This window comes from Poecilia formosa, unplaced genomic scaffold (genome assembly GCF_000485575.1).
Source record: "Poecilia formosa unplaced genomic scaffold, Poecilia_formosa-5.1.2 Scaffold275, whole genome shotgun sequence".
Taxonomy (NCBI): Eukaryota; Metazoa; Chordata; class Actinopteri; order Cyprinodontiformes; family Poeciliidae; genus Poecilia; species Poecilia formosa.
Window position 1 is genome coordinate 546,131 of NW_006800214.1, and position 25,073 is coordinate 571,203.

Below are 25,073 nucleotides of genomic sequence, written 5' to 3' on the forward strand. Positions count from 1 at the left end.
CCACCTCCCCTTCAGGGCTCCCCTGATGCTTCTGAGGAGGAGGAGGAGGAGAATGAGAAGGAGGAAGAGGAGGAGGAGGAGGAAACAGATGAGGAAGCTTATGTCAAACCTGCAATCTCCAGGCTACAATTTCCTTTGAAGTGCCCCCTGAGTATAGTCTCCGGCCCTCATCACCTTGCTGATGTCTACAAACAGCTTGTCAGTCAACGTTATGGGAAATCTGTGTTGCTGGCAGCACAGGTGACTGCGCTCATGTGTGCGAGTGTATGGCTGCTGCATCTGCAAGGCATCTGTGTGCTTCAAATAGCAGTAATCACCTTAGCAACAAACACATCTACCTGGTGCTCTGTCGCTGAAAACAGTCGTGAGTTTGAATGTGTGTGTGTGTGTGTGTGTGCGTGTGTGTGTGTGTGTGTGCGTGTGTGTGTGTGTGTGTGTGAGAGAGAGATAGAAAAAGAAATGCAGGAAGGAGGTTGGGTGATGCAGGTAGAGAGATGGAGGATGACAGGAAATAAGTGGGGGTTGGGAAAATCATGGAACATGGCTCACGGTTTGATTTGATTGCAGTAGCACTGATATTGCCCACATTTTTGAAAACATTTCCTTTCATTTATGTTTCTTCAAACTTTACATTTTCCAGGACATTTTCTGTAGATGAAAATATCCTAGTGCTCCACCTTCCGCACTCCACTCATTTTTGTCTTATTTTTGCCTCTCAGCATCTCCTCTTTGCTTTTTTCCACATGAAAGAAGCAAACTATAAAAGCGATGCTTTGGGGTCTGAAAATGTAGGAAAGCTTCCATGTTCAAGCGTCTTTGAAGTTTATGTCTGGCAATATTAACCTGCAGTTCTGGTTTGTGTTTTATTAGCAGATTCTGGGAAAACTTTGTAGGGTTTGTGTTTGTTTTAAATCCATGTACAGTTTTATGGTCATTTTGTGACTGCCAAAAATGTCATTGAATCTTTGGGTGCATTGATGAAATTCTAGATAAATTATATCTAAAAATACTGCATTAATTCCCCTCAAATGTGTGGTCTCTAGGTGCATCTTGGTGTTTTTTTTTTTCTTAATTCTTTTAGAACTTGGCCTAATGATCTTTGAACATTTTCACATTTTGTCACACTACAACCATAGATTTCAGTGCATATTTTTGTGTTTTTTGTCATGGACCATCATAAAGCACTGCATAATTATGAGGTGGATAAAAATAGATTCAAGGTTCTTAATTTTTTTTTTCTTTAATTACCCAAAGGAGAGTTCACCTCTGTGTATTTTATTCTCAGTTTAAATACAGCTTCCCTGCAAAAGCCTCCAAGATTGGTTAGAGGAAATCGTCATGAAGACCAAAGAACACAGCAATTCTAAAAACAAGATTCAATGATTTGAATATCTTGCAGAGATCTGTTTTTTTTGTCCGCATTTTAGTCAATTTGAATAACATCAAAGAAGTCAATTGAAATATTAGATACATACGTTTGGCAAAATTTTAACTCCAGTGAGTTTTCATTGCTCTCCTGAGCCTTACTTTTCAATCTGCAAATATATTGATAAAAACATTAAAAATTTTAACCCCCAGCTCACCATAACTTTGTTGTATTTATTTAAAAGTTGTTCTTTCACATAGATGTTGTGTACATCTCTTTCCTCCTTTTTCTTGCCTGTGTGTGTGTTTTTTTTTTTTTTTTTTTTTTTTGGAAACGCTAACCCTGCTGAGTGAACTCAGACCATTACTCGGTTGTCTTAATGTCTCCGTAAGTCAAATTGTTTAATGGGAAGTAGCTGCAACATGCGTGCACAAATGTGCAGAGACAAGCAGAGACTTTTTGGACAACCCTTCTGTTCTGAAAAAATCCAACGTGTCACTACAGTGACATGCACACACACTCTTACGCATGCACACATGACATACTTTGCACAGTAGCACAAAATGAAAAATGTCTCTCTTCCTCTCTCTCTTTCTCTTCATTAACAGTGCATGTGTGCTGCTGCCATGGCAACAGTGGCTCCTCCCCTAGCGCTTCTTCTCCTGCTGCTTCAGCTGGCTGATGGCTCATTCCCAGAGGAGCCAGGTCCACTCAGCTACGTCCCTGTAGAGGGTATGTGTCCTTCCCCTCTGCATGCGGTGGGGAGGGGGGAGAGTGTCTGAGTGCATGAGAGTATGTGCGGCATTGATGAATGGCTCTGTGGAGGATGTGGAAATCGGAGGTCAAGGATCAGTCTTGGTGAGGAGCTGGTGTAGAACTGCTCGGGCATACAGATAAATGACGAAAATCCACTCCCTCTGCATATGGTAGCATGTTAGATTCATATTCATGTAAAAGGGTTGATTTTCCTAATTGAAGACCCATAACGAAGAGAGAGTGTGAAAACATTAGTGATTCATGAAACTAATAAAATTAGGATCACTCTTTATTTTTTTTCTTTATTAATAAGTGGTCATATATTGATGTTCATCTTTAGAAAAGAAAAATAAATAAATAAATAAAAAGACAATTTTTACTCATTTGACAGACTGTGTAAAAAACAGTGTGTTTTCTAGCTGATGAAAAGTTAGGACACTCCACACTCTAATAACTTGTGTTATCTGCTTTGGGTGAAATAGCTTTCTTGTATTCAGTGTTTATGAGTCTAAAGAAAGCTTGGCCCCACTCTTCATATTTATCAGTGATATGTTTGAGGTTTTTTTTTTTTTTGCATAAACACACCACTTCAAGGCACCCAACATCTCCTCAGTGAGGGTAAGGTTCAGTTGTGGATTCACTGGTATGTTTTGAGTTATTGTCATGTTAGATTTTCCTCAAGGATTTTCTTACAGATGGTAGTATTGTGGATGTTATCAGGGTGAACTCGAAGTCTGTATTTTGTCTATGCCAAGCACATCATCTATTATTGTGTCCTAATAATTCAGGTTAACACTTATCTGTCTAAAGAATATTAAACCAGCAGTACTGGTACAGAGCTTTATTTTTTTTGCACACCTCCCAAGTTGTTTATACCCACAATACTAAGAGCTTGCTATAGGAAGGTTCTGTGAGTACATTTCAGTGTTTCGGAGACTTCTTTTAGCATATTGCAGTCTGCTTTTAGGGTAACAGACTCGGGCATGTTGGCGGTTGTTTATGAGACCTCATGAAGTGTCTTACCAGTCCGCTAGAATCTTCTTTCTGAAGCCCTCGGACAGTTCTGATCTCACCGTTTTGCTCACTCTCACTGCAATACCTAGTAACACAGAAAACCCTGTGTATCAATGTTCTAATAATTGATACGTCTGGGATTGATTTTAGTCAGTCAAGCAAGTATTGGTATTAGTTTTTGTTGTTAAATTTTGTTTTCATTGTTGTCAATGTTGATATTAAATATATATGAGTCCAAATGTGTTTTTAAAAACTTTTAGGCTGCAGGAGGGTGTACTAATTTGTCACATGACCATAGTTGGAAGAAGGTATGTGGCAATGAATCTCTTGTGAAGGCCAGAGAGACATTTAATCTGTCTCCTGGAGTCAGCGACTTCTTGACGAGATCTTCAATTGAACGCTGTCTTACTGTCTGAAATGCACAGCGTTTCTGTAATTTAGTTTATTTAAGATGCAGACAGGAGACGAAGGAATTTTTTATTTGCGGTAGAAAAGTAAAGAACCTGCGTTATAGGGTGGCAGGAAACAACCACATCAAGAAAGACAAACAGGATAAGAGTGTTTAGCATGCTTCCACCTTCCTCTCTGCCTATTATCTGTGTTTGCCTTAACAAAGCCATCAAGAATGATTGAAGACACTATTAAAGTGAAGGTTAAAGAAGGTGTTTTACAGCCTGCCCGTGTACTTCTGGTAACTATAGAAGCGAAGAAGGCGCTCATTCTGCCCACAGTTCTCAGGAAGTCCTTGAGCCAGGCGCATGCATTTTCATTTGCTATGCATGTCACTCTCTCGTTTTATATGTCTATGTAATGACGGCAGTGGTGAGGAGATATCCCGTGTTCCTGGGCAGAGCCCATCGCTCCGCTCTGAGACAGGAGCTGCACATCCAAACGGTCCTCCAAGTCAACCGCACGCTTTACATCGGAGCCAGGTAACCAACAGCAACCACCTCCGACTATGACGTGTTCGCATTAATATGTATTTGCTTTCATCCCATCTGCTGTCACTCTTCAGGGGGACATTATCACTTTTTTTTTCCAGTGATAATTTATTCACTGTTATTTTTAAATGTCAAGTGAAAGCTGTGAATGTATTCATAATCGTCTTTAAGAAACCACCTTACATTGCTGGAAGATTCGCTCAGGGCCACAGGCAAATACAGGCAGCTCTGTTAATTGAAAATAATTAAATGTGCGTGCACCCTTGATTGGAGGACAACTCTGAAAATAAAAACTGGACCAATATAGGTCCTTGATCTTTTTATCAGTGTAAACAAATACTCATTTAAAGCTCAGTTAATTCCTGCATATAGTGCCAACATGGTTTACTGAAATAGATTGCATTAAGTGAACAAAATAGGGCGAACAATCTAAAGGGTAAATGTATTTTCCAGGCGCATATTACCACTTTGTAGCATAATCCGGTAACCATTTTATCGTCAATGCTGTATCAAAGATGACTTAAAAGAAACTCGACTTTCTAATTTGACGCCTTGACGTAAAATAACCTCGCACTCTTTCAGACACGTCATCACGACAGTGCTTCTCTTTTATGTCGTTATTGGGAGCATTGGACTGAGAAGTAGTTCATATGATTAGCTTAGCAGGCTAACAATTCCACCAGGTGTTTGCTAATTGCTGCTGTGAGTGAGCGTCGGACTAGTTCATATGATTAGCTTAGCAGGCTAACAATTCCACCAGGTGTTTGCTAATTGCTGCTGTCCGTAGTCTGGTGGAGCTGAGTGACCGTGGCGCTTGGCACTGCAGCTAAGGAGGAGCTTCGAGGAAATAGTCGTCACTTTGTGAGAGCAAACGTTTCAGACATTCATGACATGCGTGAAAGAATCAAAGCAACACTTTGGCTTCGTTTTTTGATGAGGGAGTAACTTTGCAACATGATATAAAGCTGAGGAAAGTCGATTTAAAAATAAAAAAACCCATCCCTTTAAAATTGTCCCTACTGTAGCTAAGGTGTTAAAACTGCCCAACAGTAATTTAACTCGTACCGTAATGAAGCCATAATAAGCCGTTTTATTGCCAGGCGTTCAGAACATTTAATCAGAATATTGTCAGGGAGTGACTCATAATAAAACACAACCAGATGGCTGTCTGACATAAATGATATTTTGATACATTTTTTTTAAGTCAACAACAGTACTTTCATTCAAGCATAAATAAGAGAGCAGCAGAAAATACAGTAATGCTTACTCCCCAGTCACCTCATTAGGAAAATCAATGTGATCGCTTTTTAAAGCAAATACTAATGAGACAATCATGTGGCAGAGACATTATTCTTACACATAAATCTTCCATTCTGTCTTTCTGATGAAGTGTTTTATTTACTGCATTTTTTTCAATTATCTGAGCAAGCTAAAAATGTTAAAGATTTGAGCTTTTTCACCATTTTTTATTTATACTGAATGAGATGTTCAGCTTTGCTTAGACGTCTGATCATAGTCCAACGAAAAAGGATATTCTACTTTACAGATTTTTTTTTCTTTTGCTTTATGTCACACTTAAATGATTCAGATCTCCATAAACACATTTTAAAAACCGACAAAGATGACCTGAGGTAGCACAAAAAGCAGTTTTCAAATGAAGATTTCTTTTATGAAGGGGATAAACCGAGCAAGACCAAATTAGTCCAAGTCCAAGATAATGATGTGCAGACTTATGGGTCCACATGTACTGGAAGTAATTAACTCACAATTAACTCGGCCAGATCAGTTCCTGGCCTGCAGAATGAAGCTGGAAAAGGTAAAATAAAAACAAAAAAAAACAAAACACTTCTAAGGCTTTAGCACTCAATACAGTTCTTTTATGATCTGAAACAGTTAAGAGTGAGAAAACAGGAATTTGAGGAATTTGTCATGTTTTGCAGAGATGACTTGTACAGAGTGGAGCTGGACAACATGGCAGGCGAAGAAATGTTTTACAGCAAGGTATCAGTATTTAAAAAGCTGACATTTGACATGCCTGTACAGTTAATGCAGGGAATTCAGCATGTGACTTGTGTGTTTCAGAAAAGGACCTGGGAGTCCAACAAGAACGACATTCGAGTGTGTCGGATGAAGGGCAAACATGAGGTAAAACCCTCAAGCGGCAGCTGTTTACGAGACTTTCTTCTCCCGAGGCTGCACCTACATCTGGGGCTTAGCGCAAATTTGATTTTGTTGATACAGAAGCAGTAAATTATCCAATCAAGCTGGTGCAGGAAAACATTACAAGAGCCGAAAGAAGCTTGAAAGGCTTTTTTTTTTTTTTTTTTTGCACGCGTCGATAGCCTTCGAAAACACAAGAACAAACAAAAGTTGTGTTGCTTTAAAAAAACAACAACAAAAGAGTATGTGAGTGCAGCCAGCTCACTGGCAAAATTCAAGCCTGACCTAACATGTGGAAGAAGATTTATCGTGCAGAGGAACTTGTATTGAGCAAACCGAGAAGAGCTAAGCGATGCGGCCTCCGGGAGGAAGCTGTAATTGAAAACAGGTGGGGAAGAGAGGCATAGGTAACGACGGGACGTGTGTGGGTGGAGGAAAAATAAAAACGAGGGAACGAATCAGATAAAGAGGAGAGGGCAGCCACTGGGCTGTGAGAGCGCGGATCAAAAGACAAGACAGTGTAGGAGTGAAGAAAGGAAGAATTAAAGCGGAGATAAAACAGGAACGAAGACACGAGGAGAAAGACCGACTGCGAAGGGAAGAGGCAGCAAGGATGTGAGGCAGAAAATACACCTGCATTGGTGAAGAAGATTAAATTTAGATTTGGTAAAAACTGTAAAGATAGTCAAGCAAAGTAGTATAATACAGCCCTCTATACGCCTGTAACAATTTATTGTGTTAGATCTGAAGTTTTTAGGAGAGCATCCTAACATTTTAATGACTTCAGTCGATAACGTTTTGAGCACGACTCAGGTGAAAAGATTGTCACTATTTTTATACCTTCCCTCTAATTATGTGTCAGAGTTAAATCAGTCTCTGCTTGCTTTTTCAGTTTGCTAACTCGGAAGCTTATAATCTGTAAGCTGTCAGAGTTAGTGGATGCTGGATTTGCTACGTATTCTCCAAAAACATCCTATTTACCATCATATGCTTTTGCAATGCAGACAAAGATTTTCTTCCTGAGAGTTTTGAAAACATCTATTGTGTTAGTTTGGTCAACAAGGACCCTGCAAAAGCAGAGGGAAATTATGGCAAAGATTATTCTTCTATTATTCTGTACCTTAAAAATGCTTCTTCACCAAATCCTAGAGGGGAAAAAAAACAACTTACCTTTCTGGTTATTTTCATGGAGAAGATTCATTCCACCATCCTTAAACACACTTGATACTCGATGACAAATTACAGAAGAATTGAATTTGAAGCTAAAGGATCATGAATGGCAGAGGAATTACTGATCTATGCAGCTGGTCTTTTAACTTTTCAGCTGACTGATACTTTACATTTTATGTTCACGACATAATAAAAATGTCCGACATGTCTGTTCCTTTTTGCTTATTGAGTGATTGGCTTTGTCTCATCTTAAATATAAACCAATTTTGTCGTAGGTTATTATTATTAGGGACAACAGAGGACAATCTGTGTCTGTAAAATTAACTTAAAAAATGGCACAACGCTTGAAAGTTTGAGGAGAAATTACTCAGTCCCCCTCTTAGCCAAAGCTGACAAAAAAAAGTTTTTTTTTAAAAAAGATTTAAACAAAAAGAGCTGTGGTGCTAGAATCATGTTGGGTTTTTATCAAAGCATGTATTAATAATACCTTGTCCAGTTGCATAAAAAGGACTTACATATCTCCTAAAAGAGACGAGAGGTATAGGTTAGCAATGATGAGCATATCATTTTATCATGGTTGAATAAAGGACTATAAATGCGCAGGAACCCAATTGTTCACAGTTTAACAAAATAAGCTCAGAGAATAGGGACATAAAATAAAACACAACAAGATCCACAAAATTAGATCAAGAACAGGACTAGCTCAGCGTTAGCATAAAAAACTATTAGCCGTTAGTGACCTGCAGAGGCAGAACCTGCTTTGGACATTTGTAGGTCCGCACTTATTAAAAAGACAAAGATGTTGGATTTATCAAGGCATGAAGGTATGGCTTCCAATCAAAAGTAAGTGTCTGATCGTGTTCTTCTGATGGACACAAATGAAAGGTTTGACAAATGTTCCGAGAGGAAACCTAATTTGCTGATTTTCCAATGAAAGAGGCTAAAATTGTATTAAATAGATATATTGCTGATCTGCCTACAGAGGAACATGATCAGTTTTTTTTTTTATTCTTCTGAAGCAATCCAACAGATGGACCAAATCCCGATAACAGGGTTACGAAGTCCCAGGTTCACTGAGAGGATTTTTAAACTTCAGTGTGCAGCCTTTACTTTGAAGACTACAGCCAGAGCCCCATTGTTCTTTGGAGAGAGTGCAGTTCAGGGTTTTGTTTCACCTTAGGGCTGTTATCACATTTCTTCCTCTGATTCTTAGCCTTTCATAATCCTCCTTTTCACAATGCCCTGAACTTCCTTTCTTTTCTTCCTCCTCATCTTCTCTTTTTCTTCTTCCCTGCAGGGAGAGTGTCGTAATTTCATCAAGGTCTTGCTCAGCCAGCACGATGGCCTGTTTGTATGTGGAACAAACGCTTTCAACCCCCTGTGTGCCAACTACACCGTTAGTACTCATCTGTCTGCCTGTAAGAGAATCTCAGTGTCTCCCAGTCGGGTTGTCTTTATGTTGCGCCTCTTATTGCAGCGAGACACTCTAGAAATGGCAGGAGAGCCCGTCAGCGGGATGGCCCGGTGTCCATACGATCCTCGACACGCTAATGTGGCGTTATTCGCAGGTAGGAGGTCGACTTTGCTCCCCGAGGGCATAAAATCAATTTTTTTTATTTTGTTTTTAGCAGACGTAGGAGTTAGTTTTCAGCTCCATGCTCCAAAACGTCCACGCCCTCAGGTTTACCTTTACACATGATTTATAGCCAGGCCTCTTCCTGCATTGCTTGTTTGGTTTTAATCTTTCTGACCTTGTGCTATCTCTCCGTCTGTATCTCCCCCCTCTCCCCCATAATCTCCTCCCATCGTCCCTCTCTCCTCCTTCCCTTCTCTTAGATGGAAGTCTTTTTACCGGCACTGTGACAGATTTTCTGGCCATCGACGCGGTGATCTATCGCAGTCTCGGCGACAGCCCAGCTCTCCGCACAGTGAAGCACGACTCTAAATGGTTTCGAGGTACTTTTGGAAACGGGCACTTTAAAAGTGACCGTCAAGGCCAAGACACTTTCAACAGACAATCAGCAAGCAAATAATTGAAACCACCCATGCTATCTTTTCTGCTGAAAGAAAATTGAACCAATGTTACCTGTAGCAAGACTTGCCTTTTTCTGAATGTTAACTTTAATGTACTTTAACTGCCTCTCTTAAGGCGACTTCAAAATGTCCTTCTGGAGCTACAGGTGTTTGTTAAAACAACTTCCTGTTCTCCCAGGAGCTCCAAATGATTTGAAGCTTATGACTTTACAAGGTTGCTATTGTAAAGCAACCTTTACAATAGGTTGCTTTACCCATTGTAAAGGTTGCAATATATATATATATATATATATATATATGTGAATTAGGTTAATACCACTACATTCTATTTTGGGAGTCTGACACATGGATACGAAAAGTTTGTAGAGCAAAAAATAAGTGTGTTCTAACAGAACCAGACATGATTTTCAGGCCTCCCTTTAATAGGCTTTTTATAATAGGAATGCACTCAGACTGATGTATTGAGGTTAGCCAGAGTCCCTACAGATTCAAAGTCTTAACTAGTCTCTCCCACTGAACAGGGCAGCCCGAAGGGGGGAAGAAGCAAGCTCGGGCAAGTCGAAGCCTTGCAAGATGAATAAATGATAATGATAACATCTTCCCTGATGTCTATAAGGATTGATTAAACAGGACATGAATGTTTAATTAGTCAGTGTGGTGGACAACAGTGTTTGAGGTTGATGAGGCTGTTGTCACAGGGACTGTTTTGCTTTATTGTGTTGTCACTTCTTATGTTTCAGAGCCCTACTTTGTCAGTGCCATGGAGTGGGGGCCACATATTTATTTCTTCTTTAGAGAGATGGCCATGGAGTTTCACCATTTAGAGAAGGTTTTTCTTTTTTCCTTTTTTGTCATGTTACCTTCTTTGTTTTCTGCTGCTCTGCGAGGTTCTGGAAATTTGCGGGCAGCAGGAATAGTTCCTTCACCTGTGGTAGAAAAATGCCATTTTTTGCAGCGAGTTGGTGGGAAAGTGAATAAATCCTATCTGGTAGAAATCGTTTTAGCTGATTTAAGCAAATTCAAGCAACTCAAAGTGGAAATGTTTACACCCGAGATGCCTCAGTGTTTTTGGTCTAAATGACTTGAGTCATTTAGGAAATGGTCTATACCGAGTCACTAATTGGTTCTGTATAAACTTTAAAAAAATGTTGGTCACTTCACAACGCAGCACAGTAACACACCAAATTGTTTTTCAGCTTTATTTACTTTGCTGAAAAAGTTAATGACTCGTCCTTCAGCTTTTCCTGTTTAGACATTTGTGTGGAGAACCGTCTGTGGAACAGGACAAGATATTCAGATGAAGTCAAAGCAACTTAGAGTTGTTTTTTTTTTTAATTGAAACTTTGCATGCCCTCTGAATCTTCTCAAACAAGAATATTTTTAATCTGATCAGCTAAAATATTGCCCTCTGTTTAAAAAGCGGTAGCAGTTTTTTTTTTACTTTTGTACAAATTCATTGTGATACACCATCCATCTATTACAGACAAATGAGCATTTACTGATAATAACTTCACTTAATTACTATTATAATTATTTTAAAATCCAAACTATTCCTTTCCTAATGTGTCTATATCTCTGTTTTTGCATCCCAGGTTATGGTGTCCCGTGTGGCTCGCGTGTGTAAATCAGACCTGGGTGGCTCTCAGCGTGTCCTCGAGAAACAGTGGACCACATTCCTGAAGGCGCGTCTGAACTGCTCCATCCCCGGAGACTCCCATTTTTACTTCAACCTCCTACACGCCACCAGCGACATCATCCACATGCAGGGACGGGACGTCATCCTGGGTCTGTTCTCCACGCCGCCAAACAGGTAGCCGGAGACGCGCTGCGTGCACATGCAGCTGGAAAGAGATCATTATTTTCTCATCAGCGGAGTTCCCTCTCCTTTTCTCTCTCTGGCAGCATCCCGGGCTCTGCGGTTTGCGTGTTCGACATGCAGCAGCTCGCTCATGTTTTCGAGGGCCGATTTAAAGAGCAAAAATCCCCAGAGTCTATTTGGACACCTGTACCAGACGAAGCAGTGCCTAAACCGAGGTAATGTGAAGCAAAAAAATAATAATAAATCCAGCAGAGCACTGCAGCACTTCTCTCCTGAGCATCTGTTTCACAGATAATCTTCTTGCTGCTCCCTTATGAGCTCCAGCTCTCCGTGCCACGGCTCCGTCAGTGCGTTTCAGATAAAAACAACCTATCCGGCTATGAAAACGAGTCCTCCGTAACCAATTCTCCTTTCTGTGGGGTGTTCTTTATTTATGCAGGCCCGGCGGGTGTGCAGTGCAGGGATCTAGATTTAGCACCTCAACAACTTTACCAGACGAGGTCCTGAACTTTGTGAAGACTCATCCGCTAATGGACGAGACTGTGCCGCTGCTGGGACACAGACCCTGGGTGGTCAAGACTATGGGAAGGTATGCACATTGATGTCTTTGTCAGCTCGGAAAATATGCAGGTAGATTTGCTTAATGTTCTGATTTATTGTCCTACCTCGTCTAAGGTACCAGCTGACAGCCATGGTGGTAGACACAGAAGCTGGCCCCCACAAGAACCGCACCGTCTTGTTCCTGGGCTCCACCCGAGGGACCATTCTCAAGTTCCTAATGATTTCTGGTGGAGATTCAGTCTCCCACAGCAGCGTGTTTTTGGAGGAGGTGGAGGGATTCAATCCTGAGAAGTGAGTGGGAGTCAAGAGATCCTTATCGCTTATTGCCAATAAACTGCAGTTCTTGGCATAATGTTCCAGATAGAGGCCCACAGCACCCGCTCCCAATTGGGCTCTCCACTTATGGACGATCGCTTACGCTTGCGGTATCCTCTTAAATACCTGCTTTGCACCAAAAGCATATTCAGCTAAAACCATGATATCCATTACAGGTAACTTATACCATATAATTAGAACCAAAATGTATAACCATTTTTTTTCTGAGCAACAGCCTCAGAGCTGAGCGTTATGGAAGCCATTAGATGCATTAAATTGTGTTGAGCTCAGGTCTTCGCAGCAAAGGATATTGAAACAAAGCCTATCAGTCACTCATACAACAAACCAATAATCTAACTGTCCATCAGTGTCAAGTCAGCACCCCTGATAATGTGGTTTCTTTGACCGAAAACGCCTCGCTCTCATCATCCACGTGAAGACACGCTACGGTATTAAGCGGCTAGGGGATTAAAATAAGTAAGAAAAGAGTTATCTGCAAAAAAACAACAACAAAAAAACACATTCCTAGCTCTTGCAAATTTTTTTGGGGAAAAAAATCTATAAAATAGCACATTACCATTTGGTTCTCTGTAAATAACCTCTGAATGCAAACATGACATTTGTTTTTAAAGTGCTGTGATCATTTTAAGAGTTGGCTGGGTTTTAAGGCAGTAGAACTCTGTATTAGGTTTGATCATGTTAGTTCAGCCTTTGGTTGAAGTAATCTGAATCAGATACAATATTACCCGCTTCTAATCTGTTAATAGACCATCACTTCAAAAATTCTTAGTTGTTTTTTGTTTTATAAGATGAGGAGTTTTCCTGATTTTCTTTCAAACATCTGTAAGTTAAAAAGTTATCCTTTAAGAAGATGAAAGCACACAAAGGAAAGGTTCGTTTGACATAAAATTAAAAAGAATTACCAATATGTCACTGAAGAATTTAAGAATATTATTGTCAGGTTTCAGCTTCTGGTACTGTATTTTTACACATTCCTCAAATATTGTCTGCAGGAACAAAAAAAAAAAAACTTTCAGTTTCTTGTTATTTATTTATCTTTATTTTTATTTTACTTCTAGACTGTTAAGGTATTTGTTAATATTTTACTGAGCGTGTTACAGCAAGTTTTGAATGGTTCAGAAAGACAGAAAGGGAAACACTACCACAATAGCACTTCATAAAAACAAACCATAACAATATTTTCTGTTTAATAGAGCATTTTACATCTTGCCTCTTCTATAAATTCCTCTAAGAGAAGTTATAATGTTCAAAATCACGAGCTGTTTTATCATAGTAAAAGTCTAAATGGAAAAAGGCAGACTTGTATACATAAGTGCAAAAATAAGGATTCTGCAGCGATACGCTTTGTGCCTCCACGATTGTACGTGACGATGTAACAGTGGGGAAGCTCTGAGTCCTGAGTGGAGTTAAAATGAGCTTTTTTTGTGTTGCCTAATGAACAAACAGATCATTTATTCTTCTGCTTTGTCAGTCTACTCTGTTAGTCTGCTGTCTGGATTGATCTTATAGATTAGTTTTCAGGCTGGAAAATGATGGACAGGGCCCTCTGCTCCTCCGTACGTCCTGTCCTGAATGTTCACGCTTCTGTCTCCAGGTGTGGTGAGGACTCTCCTCAGGCCCGTCAGCTCTTGTCCCTGACACTGGACCGGACCAGCCACACTCTGCTGCTGGCCTTCCCCTCCTGTCTGGTCAGAGTCCCCACATCTCGCTGTCACCTGCACGCTCGCTGCATGAAGTGAGTGACATAAATCCACTTTTATCATTTTATTGCTCTTTACAGTCTCATTGTCAGATTTATTTGACCGCAGGAGTCAAAGCTATTTTTTTTTTGCTGGTTTTATCCCCGATTTTTTTTTTTTCCTCTCGTTGCTGTTGCCATCCCCACATACAACTTTTGCATTTCTGTGTCTTTTTTTGTTTGTTTGTTTGTTTGTTTGAGCCAGCAGATGAGGGAAGTTATGTGTGTTTGTCAAATCACAGCTAGTTTGTTTTGGTTTATTTTTCACTCCGAGAATGTTGGTTTTCCCCAGAAAATAATATTTGCCTTGAAGCGAGAGGCTTTTGTGGGATGATGGTTGAATATGAATACAAAGAAGGAATTTATTTGTGAAAGTAGAGCACTGTGCACTGCAGCCGCTTCCCAGAACGAGCATACATCGGATTGGTTGCATTCAAAATGTCCTCCTACTTGGTGCAAAAAGAAGATTCCTTTAAGCTGTTTCTTGGCTGTGAAGTTATTGATTACTCCAGGAGTGAGTGTGTGTGGATGATTTTTGTCCTATGTTGCGCTGTCTCTCACCTTTTGACTCCTGACGTCCTCATGGCTAACCCTTACCCACTGATGCAGCTTTTCATTGTTTATTTTCAACAACTAACCAGCAACTCTCTCTCTCTCTCTCTAATAAGTTTGTAACATGTTTCCGAATCCTAATTGCTAGACATTTGAATTTTGCTAACTCGTTTTCAATATAATTCTGTGAACCCTCAGGAGCTGTCTCGCCTCAAGAGATCCGTACTGTGGATGGACCAGAGGCAGTACCTGCTCCTTTCTGAGGCCAGGGACAAGGTGAGGGGAGTCAGCCCCCCAAAAACACTGTGAATGGTTCTTAATCTATGCAGGTGGACTGGAGTTACTGTCTATAGGAAAAATGCTGAGTGTTTTATTTTTTTCTTCTTGGTTGTTGCAGGTGTGAGACCAATAAAAAAGCAGAAAATAAAATAATCAATCCATTTTTGTTGTTGTTTATCATTTAGTGTTAGTTATCAATGCAATAAGAGTACATATATGTAATGAATAAAAATTGTAATTATGCTCATTATTGTAAAACATTCTGATTGTGGCAGTGTAAATCAAATTCTTAGCAACAGATTTAAATAGAGAAGAGCTGCAGAATGCAATGAAAAGCATTAACACATTTAAAAGCAGCAGTAGCTCCGTCATTGGCTTTGTCATTGGAAAGCAATATTGTAAATACAGAACCACTTAGCTGGATGTACTTTATGTGGAGAGAAAAAAAATACACACCAACAATAAGCTTTCCAAGAAATAAGCATTTTATTTATAATTTTAGTCCACCATAACTTTTTTATTATTATTATTATTATTATTATTATTATGTCTGTGCTAATGCATCTCATGAAAGCTTTTTATTTTTAAACGCTTGTCAGCTATGTATTTAGATGAAATAGTTATTCAAGACATGTATTTACAGACAAATTATGATTAATGTTTTGGTTTATGAGGAAATGGTAACTGTACGCATTTGTCATTAAATTTCTTACATTACAAGTATAAAAAAACTCTAATTCAGCCTGCATCATTGACCCTCGCCTTTGACCCTGCTGAGGAGGAAGATCAATAATGAGCTCAGCAGTGTATCCCATTACAATGGATAATTTATTACTTTGTGCCGTATTGATTTCATGCACAACAGCCTGACGGCATCGTACTTGATTAACATCGTAGATTACAGCTAACATCTTTGTCTCTTTTAAATTGAACTGTTTTTAGGTAATGAACATCATCTTATCTCCCATTTGAACCCAAATACAGTTAATTTTGAGCAGTGTGGTTTTCTTCCCTATGATAAAAAAAATGATGCTCATATGTGGTTCTTTTTGTGACTACAGAATCCCCTTTCAACAAGATGTGGAATATGGAAACACCACCTCCCATCTAGGAGACTGTGATGGTAAGTTTCAGCAGCATAACATGGATTCATCTGGGTCCTCTTAGCAGAGTCGCTGAGTGCTCCACCTAGTGGCTCAATTCTTCACTGCAGCTGTCTAGTTGTGAGTGAACATTATGTTCTGGCTTTACCAAAAAATGGAAGAAAACAGAAATTCATTACCGATCTCAGCTCATCGGTATCTATTCCACCCAGCATCTTTTTGTCTTTGACGACCTGAATCAGGAAGATAACGAGCCGAGAATGCTCCCCAGTCAGTGTGACATATTTTATTCAGATTTGGTCTGAAAAAGGGCGTAGACAAATCCAGACTAAATGCATCATCCTTTGGCTTCTGAGGTTTTGCTTTGTCAACGTAGTTGAGATCTGAGGAGGTTGCTGGTGAGCAACCCTGAAATAGCTTTAGCATAATGTCATATTGTGTCATAGAGAGGCTCAGATGTGAGTGCTGGGGGGACCACAGAGAATATATTTGAAGTTTAGCCTCAGTTCAGTTGCTAAGAGTTTCCAAAACATAACAAAACAAGCTCGGGTTGCATATTCCTTTGCTCTGATCCTAAACATTTGTCTCGAAGCTATATATTTAAGCATCCTCTGTTTATCTCACTCCTTGAAACTTTCCCTGTTAGAGGTAAGCAACGCCAGACAACCGACCTGGTGGACTCTCGTCCAAACTGTGGGGAAAGCTCGGAATATGTCGAGCCAGACAAGCCCTGTGTCTGCAGATGGGAGCGATTAGAGTTGGGTGGAAACATTGAGGTAATGGTACAATGTGAGGAGAGATTCTTAGGTCAGGCAAATGGAAGGAAAGAGTGAGGATGAAAATGAAAAAAAAAAAAAAGAGTCAGCTGGTGTGGTTTGGGTTGTATTGATGAGAAGTGCAGGCCTCACTGAACCTGGAGCTCATGAGGCCTCAAGGACAAACTGGAGAGAAGATTGTCTTAATTCTCCCAGAAAGTAACCCCATAATGTCCGGTGTGACTAAGTGTGTTATTGTAGGTATTGAAAAATATTGTTAAGTAACAGGCTACTTCTATGTGTAATAAAAATAATAATAATAATACTTTCAGACTGGAGCCTGAGGAAGCCATTTGCACTAACTTGTCGCCTTCCTGATTATGTCTCTCAATCATGCAGGAATTCTGCAGCAGAGTTTGTTGATTGAGCCAGAGAGCCTGGTCTCCCTCAATCTCCTTGTCGCGTCTGCGGTCTCGGCCTTCACCATTGGGGCGGCGCTCTCCGGGCTCGCCGTGTGCTGGATCATGGCCCACAAACCTGCCAACCGTCGTCACGGCGGCAGCTCCCAGTCCTCCATCCAGCGGCGTGAGAGGGGCCTGCTGAGTAACTCCGGCGGGATGGCCGGCTCTGTGCTGAGCGTCACGAGGCAGGGAGGTGGCGAGCGCTCGTGCTCACAGGGTGGGGAGACCCTGTTTGTTATGCCCAACGGCTGGGTCAAATCGGGAGAGCTTGACCCGGGATTCCTGCCCACTCCCGAGCACACCCCGCAGCAGAAACGCAGAGGCCTACGACTGTCTGACTCCAACTCCGGAGGCTGGGACACCAGCCAGACGTACCTTGGCGGAGGGTCTGTTGGTCTGGGCTCGCCCTGCCGCATGCCGCCCTCTGTCTACCTGACCACTAGACTCTTTCAGCAGGGTGGAGGGGGGAGACATGGCGGTGAGGGACGGGGGAACGACACGCCACGTCAGCACTATGTCTGCTTGAGCAAACAAGAAAAAGGAGGGAAAGGCACCCCCAGGGCCCCCGTTAGGAAGTCTGCAGGAGAATATGTCTACCCCATGACCCCTCAGGACTCTCCTGAGCGCAGGAGGGTAGTCTCGGCACCAAGTGCCCCTGTTGAGTACAGCGAGCCGCTGCCCTTGCGTTGGCCGGCCCCGGAAGGGTACATCCTGAGCAGCCATGGGATGGTCCCCGTCCCCCTGCCGCCGCCCACCATGCCCCCTCCCGGTGGTCAGGCCTACATGTCCCAGCAACACACACCAGGCCTGAGCAGGGCTCTGCTGAGAGGAGCTCTGGAGCGGGGGGAGCTGGGGGAGCTGGTGGATCTCAGCCAGCTGATGAGCAAGAAAAACTGCAGTGATAGGACTCAGGCAGGCCAGTGATTTCAGAGGAAGTGAAGCATTCCTTCCATGTGTGGAGCGAGCCGTTAAATTTCCATGGATCTCTCTCCTTTCTCCTCATTCTGTCAATCCCTCTCCCTCCCTTTTCCATCCTCCACTCTCCACATCTATATTTCACTGTCATCCAGCTTCCTCTCTCTTTTCACTCTCTCAGGCAAACCTCTTCACCCCGTAACGAGCCTTTGCCTTCAACTGGCTGCTGGCTCTGCCACTCATATCCTCGCTCTCATTAATTGGTCAGACCGGCTGAGGTTGTTGCTGTGTCTGCAATGCAGAGTTGCCTTTCCCTCCAGCTCTTTGGGATGAGAAAGAGAGGAGGGGATGGAGGGAAAAAAGAGATGGAAAGAAAACCAAACCGGGAGCACTGGGGATAAGGACAAAGATTTAAAGAATGCCTTCCTTTCTGCAAATTGACTGGATGCTTTGTCCCTTCTCTGACATTACAGAGACTGCCAGCCATCTGTTCCTAAGTGTATTTCCTGTCACTCTGATTGCCAACAAGGTACTTGAAGCAAAATTGCAAACTCCGAAGACTATTTAAGTATCTAAAGCCGGAGGTGAATCAACAGGCAGTCACTGGGACTGAACAGATGAGTCTAAGCAAATCCCTCCCTGATTTCCTTTTTATACTCCCTCACCTTGCTACGCACATAGAACTTACACGTGACTGTACAGGTGGACCCCATATATTCTACGAAAAAGCATGACTTGTGTGCCAAATGCCTCTAACACGCAGGGATACGGGACCATAACTCACGCCTGTGGAGAGCAGAGTGCAGCACTGAAGTGTCAGCACTATTCCTGCCAACTGCACCCTCTGTGTAATGACAGCATCTCAGCTGTCCATCTCCCCCCCCCCCGAACCACACCACCTCCCACCACACACACGCCCCGTTCTTTTTAATGACCAATGATTCCTCAAGGACGCCTGGTGGGACTGCGCCACGCCATTGGACGGATGTGGAAAAGCCTTTGCTGAATTGAGGACATAAAGGGTGGGGGGAATCAGAGGTGTTGTTCTGAGAAGAAACTCAAATCGCTGCAATATATAAAGACCTTTTCCGTCATTTGGGTTTTAGTCTCCTTTTAAACACTTGGGTTAGTGATATTTATAGAGCCCAGCCTGGTTTTTGGGCATATTTCCTTTGTAGCCCTACAGTGGGTCAAGGTCCTTTTTGGATGTGATACAGTACAATGTGACAGTTACAGTGATAATGATTGAAATCTCTGGCTCAACTCGGAGGCAGCAGGGGGAATGGAAATGTCCCCCGCCGCCAAGTGGAACTGTATATTCAACCTATCAAAGTGTCCTGTGCTGTGAAAGCATTCTACATTTAGAGCTACACACTGCAGCTTCACATCACAGCAGAGACTAAAGATACAGTACTGGAGGCTTTTATTGGCACCCCTGGTAAAGACAGAGAGAAAGGCTGAAAATAAATTCATCATTTACTGCGGTAACATAATATCCCTCTGAAAACCTTTGAAAAATCCTAAATTGTGAAGAAATAATAGTTTTGTCAGACTCAGAGGGGGCCACAGTTTTTGGTACTCTGGGTGTTAATAGTTTGCCAGTAGGATGGGAAATAGACTTCTCTTATGACAGACTCAAATATTTTTGCCATATGCTCTCTTTTATTCAGTTCAACCCCACAGGTCTTCAGTAGGATCAGAGCTGGTCCAAGAAGTTCAATGAGAGATACAGCAGACAGGAACTAATATAGTTGCTGTAACTTTTGACTCTCCTAATATAGCTTTCTAGCTATGAAGGTTTTCTCTAGCATGTGTGCAACTGGTTGTGAGAATCTCCTTTGTGACAAACAATTTTAATGCAACATTTCTCTTCTCAAGTCCATGACTATGTGGACTCTATCATTGAAGAGAAATAGACCCTTCAGTGATAGGGTCTATCACTGCATTTAGCAATTTGCATGCATCAATTTCTCACCTGTTCATTTCTTATTTCACTCTATACCCACATAGTTATTTTGTTGCTCAAACTAAGCAAATGCAAGCCCAAATCTGGATTTTCCCACGTCTGACTTTTTCGTGCCACCAAGCATTGCGCAAAATCAGATTAGCATCCGATAGTTTTCAGAGTGTCTGCGGTCTGAAACGTTATGTCACGTGTTATCTGACCTGTATGTCTCTGGAGATGAGTGTTCTGTCGAGTCTTAAGGAGAGGCACTGACAGATTAAGTCAAAGGCGCTCCTCGACTTATGAAACTTGTGAAAAAAGTCTGCGTCAGCGGAGCGCATCACATCACAATCTTACCACTCCTTGCACAAATCCAGACAGACGAGTTTACAGAAGTCTTTTTTGTTAGCTTCTATCGTTTTGTTATGATCTGGTGGCGATCCTGTCAGTTCCCATCGCTGAATAACTTTGAAATCACTCAACAGACAATTTTAGTTCCATTATTCCGTAAAAATGTGCTGCTGTGTGAACATTTGCTTTCTTCTTCTGTGGATGTGGGTCGCGTTTACACAGAAGTCTGATTGCAGTCGCATTTAGTTGGTAGCATGAACAACCACGCAAAAAAAAAAAAAAAAAAGGATTTCTGCAAAAAATTGAAATTGAGCATACAGACATGCTGTGTGAAAGTAGTCATGCCCACAGCATGTGGCTACGTATAAATCCCAATGAATTTAGCAAACATCAACTTTTTACGTTTATGCTGAAAGCAAAGGCTCTTTTCCAAAACCGCTTCCAGTCAAGCAGTTCACATGAAAATAGCATCTAAAAGTTTTTATAAAGATTTTGGTGATTCCCAATACGCCACTCTTTTTTTTTTTTTTTTTTTTTGATCTCTCTTACCATCCTCCTCAACAGCCTGGGTGATTTATTGGAAGTTTGTAAAACTCTAATCAGACAAAGCAATTTAAAAAAAACTGTGTCAAATAAGTGTATTTTCAAAGGGATTGTCACAACTACCATCATGTTTCACTGAATGTTTTATTAAAAACTAATTCCCCCCCCCTCAACAAATGCACCCTTAAATTAAAGGGTGCATTTTTCTAAACTTTTTTGTGTGAGCGCATCCAGCTGCTATAAAATATTTATTTATTTTAAAGTTTCAAACATATGTTTAGGGGTGCCACTAAACGTTATCTGCACTGTATAAAACTTGATCATAACTTTACAAGAAGGCTTGATTCGTCAGTCCTAGTCTGTTATTTGACCAATGAATGCTGGTTGTTTGGGCAGCAATATATACTTTAAATGTACATATGAAACTTTGATTTAGACTAAATGATAATGTAAGACTGTAGCTCCAAAATATATATATATATACATATATACATATATAGGCAGGCGTCAGGCTTGCAAGGCAGAACATTTTTCATGCCATTAATGTTTTTATATCCAAATGATTCATATCAACTGGCTCTAAGATGGATCTCACCGAGTCACAAGTGTGTCTTTTTCACATCGTTGTGCCAAACCCAGCTGATGGAAGACTTACTGATGCCTGATCCTACAGAAGCAAAAGCAAAAAAAAAAAAAACAAAAAAAAAAAACTGAGAGAAACGTCTTTAAGTGCCATGATGAAGTCCATTTCAGTCAGCAGTGCACCTTTCTCATGTACTGTGGTTTTGAAGAACTCTCTAATTGCAGTATACTTGTGATATGTATGCCTTTGACCTTACATGCTGAATGTTTTCTTCTTCTTTTTTTTTTTTTTTTACAAAATTTTGGCTTGTACTGTTGAGATCTTTTTTTTTTCAGCTCCCCTCTTTGTTGCCGAATGCTACTTTAACTCTTCATGCCATACACTGTAAATATGTACGATTGAATACTGACTCTACTTGTCATGCCCGCTACGGTTGCAGTGTTTCTGTACTCCCTCCCAGATGACATGAACTGTGTGTTCAGCTCACGTTTTTATGACGACGATTCTTGAATACTTTACAAGCAAACCTTCAAATGGACTGTAAAACGCATCGAGGGAACACTGTGTGACTCCTTTGTGAGGATTTTTTTTTTGGTTTGTTCGCAGTCTAGTGATTATCTTTCTTTGCCAACCAAACTGCCGTACCGAGAGATCTCCAACCTGATTAGTGAATGTGCTCATCTTGTTTTTCTTTGTGGTCATCATACTGTGCGATAATAATGAAAAGCACAAATTTCTGTCATTGTTTCTTTAGTTTATTATTATTATTATTATTATTATTATTATTATTATTATTATTTTGAAGGAGCTGTCTGTATCATTTGTGAATAGTGTAAATAATCATCCTGAATGTATCGTGTATTGGGTTTATTGGGGGGAAGGGATGTCGCTGTCCTCTGTCTTTTAAGACAAGACTGCGAAAGATTTTTTTTTTTTTTTCGGTGACAATGCTGTGAATAAAACGTATGTAAAATGACCTGATGTGACTTTCGCTAAGCACAGAGTTTAGCCGTCTCCTTCAGTTTCTTAGATTAGGATTGAAGGCCCGACCTCAGTCGCTGCTCAACTTTCTCATTTGACTGATGCCTGTAATGTCTTTTTTTGCAGTCACTACGCTGCAGCTGATAATAATCAGTACTGCTATTAAATGGCATTATGTAATTGAGCGCTTGTGTCATCCTGTGTGGGGTTCTGAATCCACTAATCAACTTAAAGGCGTACGGTTACACAAAAACATATCTATAGGTGCATTTAGAGTGAGAATCCTCTGAACAGACTCTGAGCCTTTGGCACACATAATTCCTGTGCCACTAGAGGGAGCTGGATGCTGAATGCAACCTTTAAGGAAAGGAGAATCACTCCCATGGGTGCAATTGTATTAAGTGAGCATTGGCTGTCTGAGGTGTCACGCATGACGCAGGCTGCTGCTGCTGTGCGAAGAGTCGAGGTCCAGAATAGCTCTACAGGTTTTTGGAAATCACTGAGAGGATCAAAAGTTTAGAGTGTTTCACGTATCCAACCAAGCTTTTCTAACATACACTTTGAAAACAGACGGGGGTTGTTACTTTCTTTAAGTTTAGTAGTTCCATTTGCCACTTTGGCTTTAGAGTGTATGACTAAAATTAAACTCTATTGGTATTGTTCCACAAGTGTCTCACAGTCTAAGGTAGTTTTGGCGGATTCCTACAGCAAACAGATACTTTGCACTATAAGGGTGTATGATACTGAGATCAGGGCTTTATGATGGGCTCTATAAAACATCGACTTTATTGTCTGTAACCACTTGGTGCTTATTTGGATGACCCACTTAACTTACCAGGTGGTGTCTTTATTTTAACATCTTCACAGAATGTTTTTTTTTCTCATGATGCCAAGTATTTTGTGAGGTGCACCAGTCTCTCCTTGTAGCAAAACACCCACACATTCTGCAACACCTTGTACTAAATGCTTGGCATGTTGTTCCCTTTTGTCTCCGCATGTGACAATTGTCTTGATGGATGAACATTGTAATTTTAGTTTCATGAGGCCACAAGGCATGTGGTTTTATATGTTGGTCTTATAATTATTGTCTCTTCCACTCTAAGTGGCCCATCAGTCCATGCTGGTCCAGAAGCAGTTTTACTTAGATAATAACTCTGGTACTCAGCCCGCAACCTTACAAGGTGTTTTGTCCTGAAGTTAATATGTACTTTTCTCACTGAAACCCCTTCATCTCATCCTTTATCTGCTTGACCATTTTGTGATAGACTGGTGGCCTGTTCATTGACTACTAATAAATATGAAAACTACAAATTCACAACAGAAAGAGACCTCCCCCAACAAACTTCTAATATTGCTGCGACAGAAGATGAATTTATTCCGAGCATCGCTGCACATCTACACTGCGGTAAAAGTAGGTGAACAGGAAACTGTGCAGTATATGAAACATTTACATAACTCTGCAAGCTGTTGAAAAAGTAGCAGTCACTAATTTATGTGTAAAATTTTTTTAATAAAAAATAGTAGCTGATGGAATCAAAGCAGCAGTTTGTGGAAGCGATCCAGTCAGACACTTGTAGAAACACATGAGCTGGTAAATAAGTGAACGGCGTCCAATTTGGTGGCACCTTTGAAAAGAAGTTGGTTGTAAACGCAACGTGGAATGGCGTGTAGCAGACAAAAAACACAATCATGTTTGCTTTCACTATCCCAACAATGTTTTTCTTTCCCTCTGACATGTCCTGCTCTTTCTTCAAAATACAGATGATCCGACTGGAACAGAACACAATTATCAGCAGAGGAGCCAGGTAGCCGAAAGACAACAGGATCGAGGTGAATTCTGGACTGATTCTCTTGTTTTTACATCTTTCATAGCATGTCCAGAGTTTTTCATAATGGTTATCGTTGTGAAAAACAGCAACAACTGAAACCAGAAACACCCAGATGAGCAAGCAGACAGCGACAGCTGCCTCCTTCCTCCTCTTCCATGATCTGGCCTGCAGCGGGAACCTGATGGTCAGGTAGCGGTGGAGGCTGATGGCTGACGTGGTCAGGATGCTGGCGTACATGTTGATGAAGTGAATAAAAATTAGGAAAGTGCAGAGCCAAGTCTTGGGCAGGCAGAAAAAGGCGTCGTAAATCCTGAAGGGAAGGAAAAGGACCAGGAGAAAGTCAGCCAGAGCCAAGTTCAGCATGTAGATGTGGGTGTCGGTCCAGGAGGCCCGCTTTGCGACGAAGGCCCACAGAGCAGCGCCGTTGATGACGAAACCGAGGAGAAACACAAGACTGTAACCCAAACCCTCCAGGACGCTGTAGGTGCAATGAGCATCGGTCTGATTGGTCTGATTGGTGGCGTTTGTGCACATTCTTTACTTTATCTGTACAAATAAATAATCATAAATAAACAGTGACCATGACATCAGTTGATCCTTGATAATATTAACAATATATTTTACGTAATCAATTCAATCTGTCTTTAAAGTCTGTTAACAAGCAAATTGCAGATATTTACACACAGTATATAAATAATACACACAGAAGCATTTTTCCCACAGTCAGTCAGACTAAAAGTTTCATGTTTGTTTAGATTGCCAAAATGAAATACAACAGACACTGACCGGCCTCTGCGTCTGGTTTACTCTGAAGAACTACTGAGGGGAAAGAGACAGACAGGTGAGGAAAAACTGTTCTGATCTATCGATTCAGTATTTTT

General features: G+C 41.0%; 2 protein-coding genes across 2 annotated transcripts in view; one reads left to right on the plus strand and one right to left on the minus strand.

Moving 5' to 3' along the window:
- LOC103151230 (semaphorin-6B-like) overlaps positions 1 to 21,480 on the plus strand; it is a 37,095-nt gene extending 15,615 nt beyond the window's left edge. The window contains exons 2-17 of the mRNA XM_007571169.2: positions 1,975 to 2,098; positions 3,957 to 4,068; positions 6,018 to 6,078; positions 6,160 to 6,222; positions 8,705 to 8,803; positions 8,885 to 8,975; positions 9,244 to 9,363; positions 10,182 to 10,270; positions 11,034 to 11,251; positions 11,344 to 11,475; positions 11,700 to 11,849; positions 11,936 to 12,112; positions 13,752 to 13,892; positions 14,646 to 14,723; positions 15,788 to 15,849; positions 16,984 to 21,480. Of these exons, the coding sequence (XP_007571231.1) occupies positions 1,978 to 2,098; positions 3,957 to 4,068; positions 6,018 to 6,078; positions 6,160 to 6,222; positions 8,705 to 8,803; positions 8,885 to 8,975; positions 9,244 to 9,363; positions 10,182 to 10,270; positions 11,034 to 11,251; positions 11,344 to 11,475; positions 11,700 to 11,849; positions 11,936 to 12,112; positions 13,752 to 13,892; positions 14,646 to 14,723; positions 15,788 to 15,849; positions 16,984 to 17,969 (2,700 nt within the window). The 5' untranslated portion in view covers positions 1,975 to 1,977 and the 3' untranslated portion in view covers positions 17,970 to 21,480. The remainder of the gene's footprint in view (positions 1 to 1,974; positions 2,099 to 3,956; positions 4,069 to 6,017; positions 6,079 to 6,159; positions 6,223 to 8,704; positions 8,804 to 8,884; positions 8,976 to 9,243; positions 9,364 to 10,181; positions 10,271 to 11,033; positions 11,252 to 11,343; positions 11,476 to 11,699; positions 11,850 to 11,935; positions 12,113 to 13,751; positions 13,893 to 14,645; positions 14,724 to 15,787; positions 15,850 to 16,983) is intronic.
- A 684-nt stretch (positions 21,481 to 22,164) lies between these two features.
- Positions 22,165 to 25,073, minus strand: LOC107838542 (G-protein coupled receptor 35-like). Its single transcript, XM_016681275.1, has one exon. It carries the CDS (start codon positions 24,724 to 24,726, stop codon positions 23,854 to 23,856), a length of 873 nt encoding a protein of 290 aa, XP_016536761.1. The 5' UTR covers positions 24,727 to 25,073; the 3' UTR covers positions 22,165 to 23,853.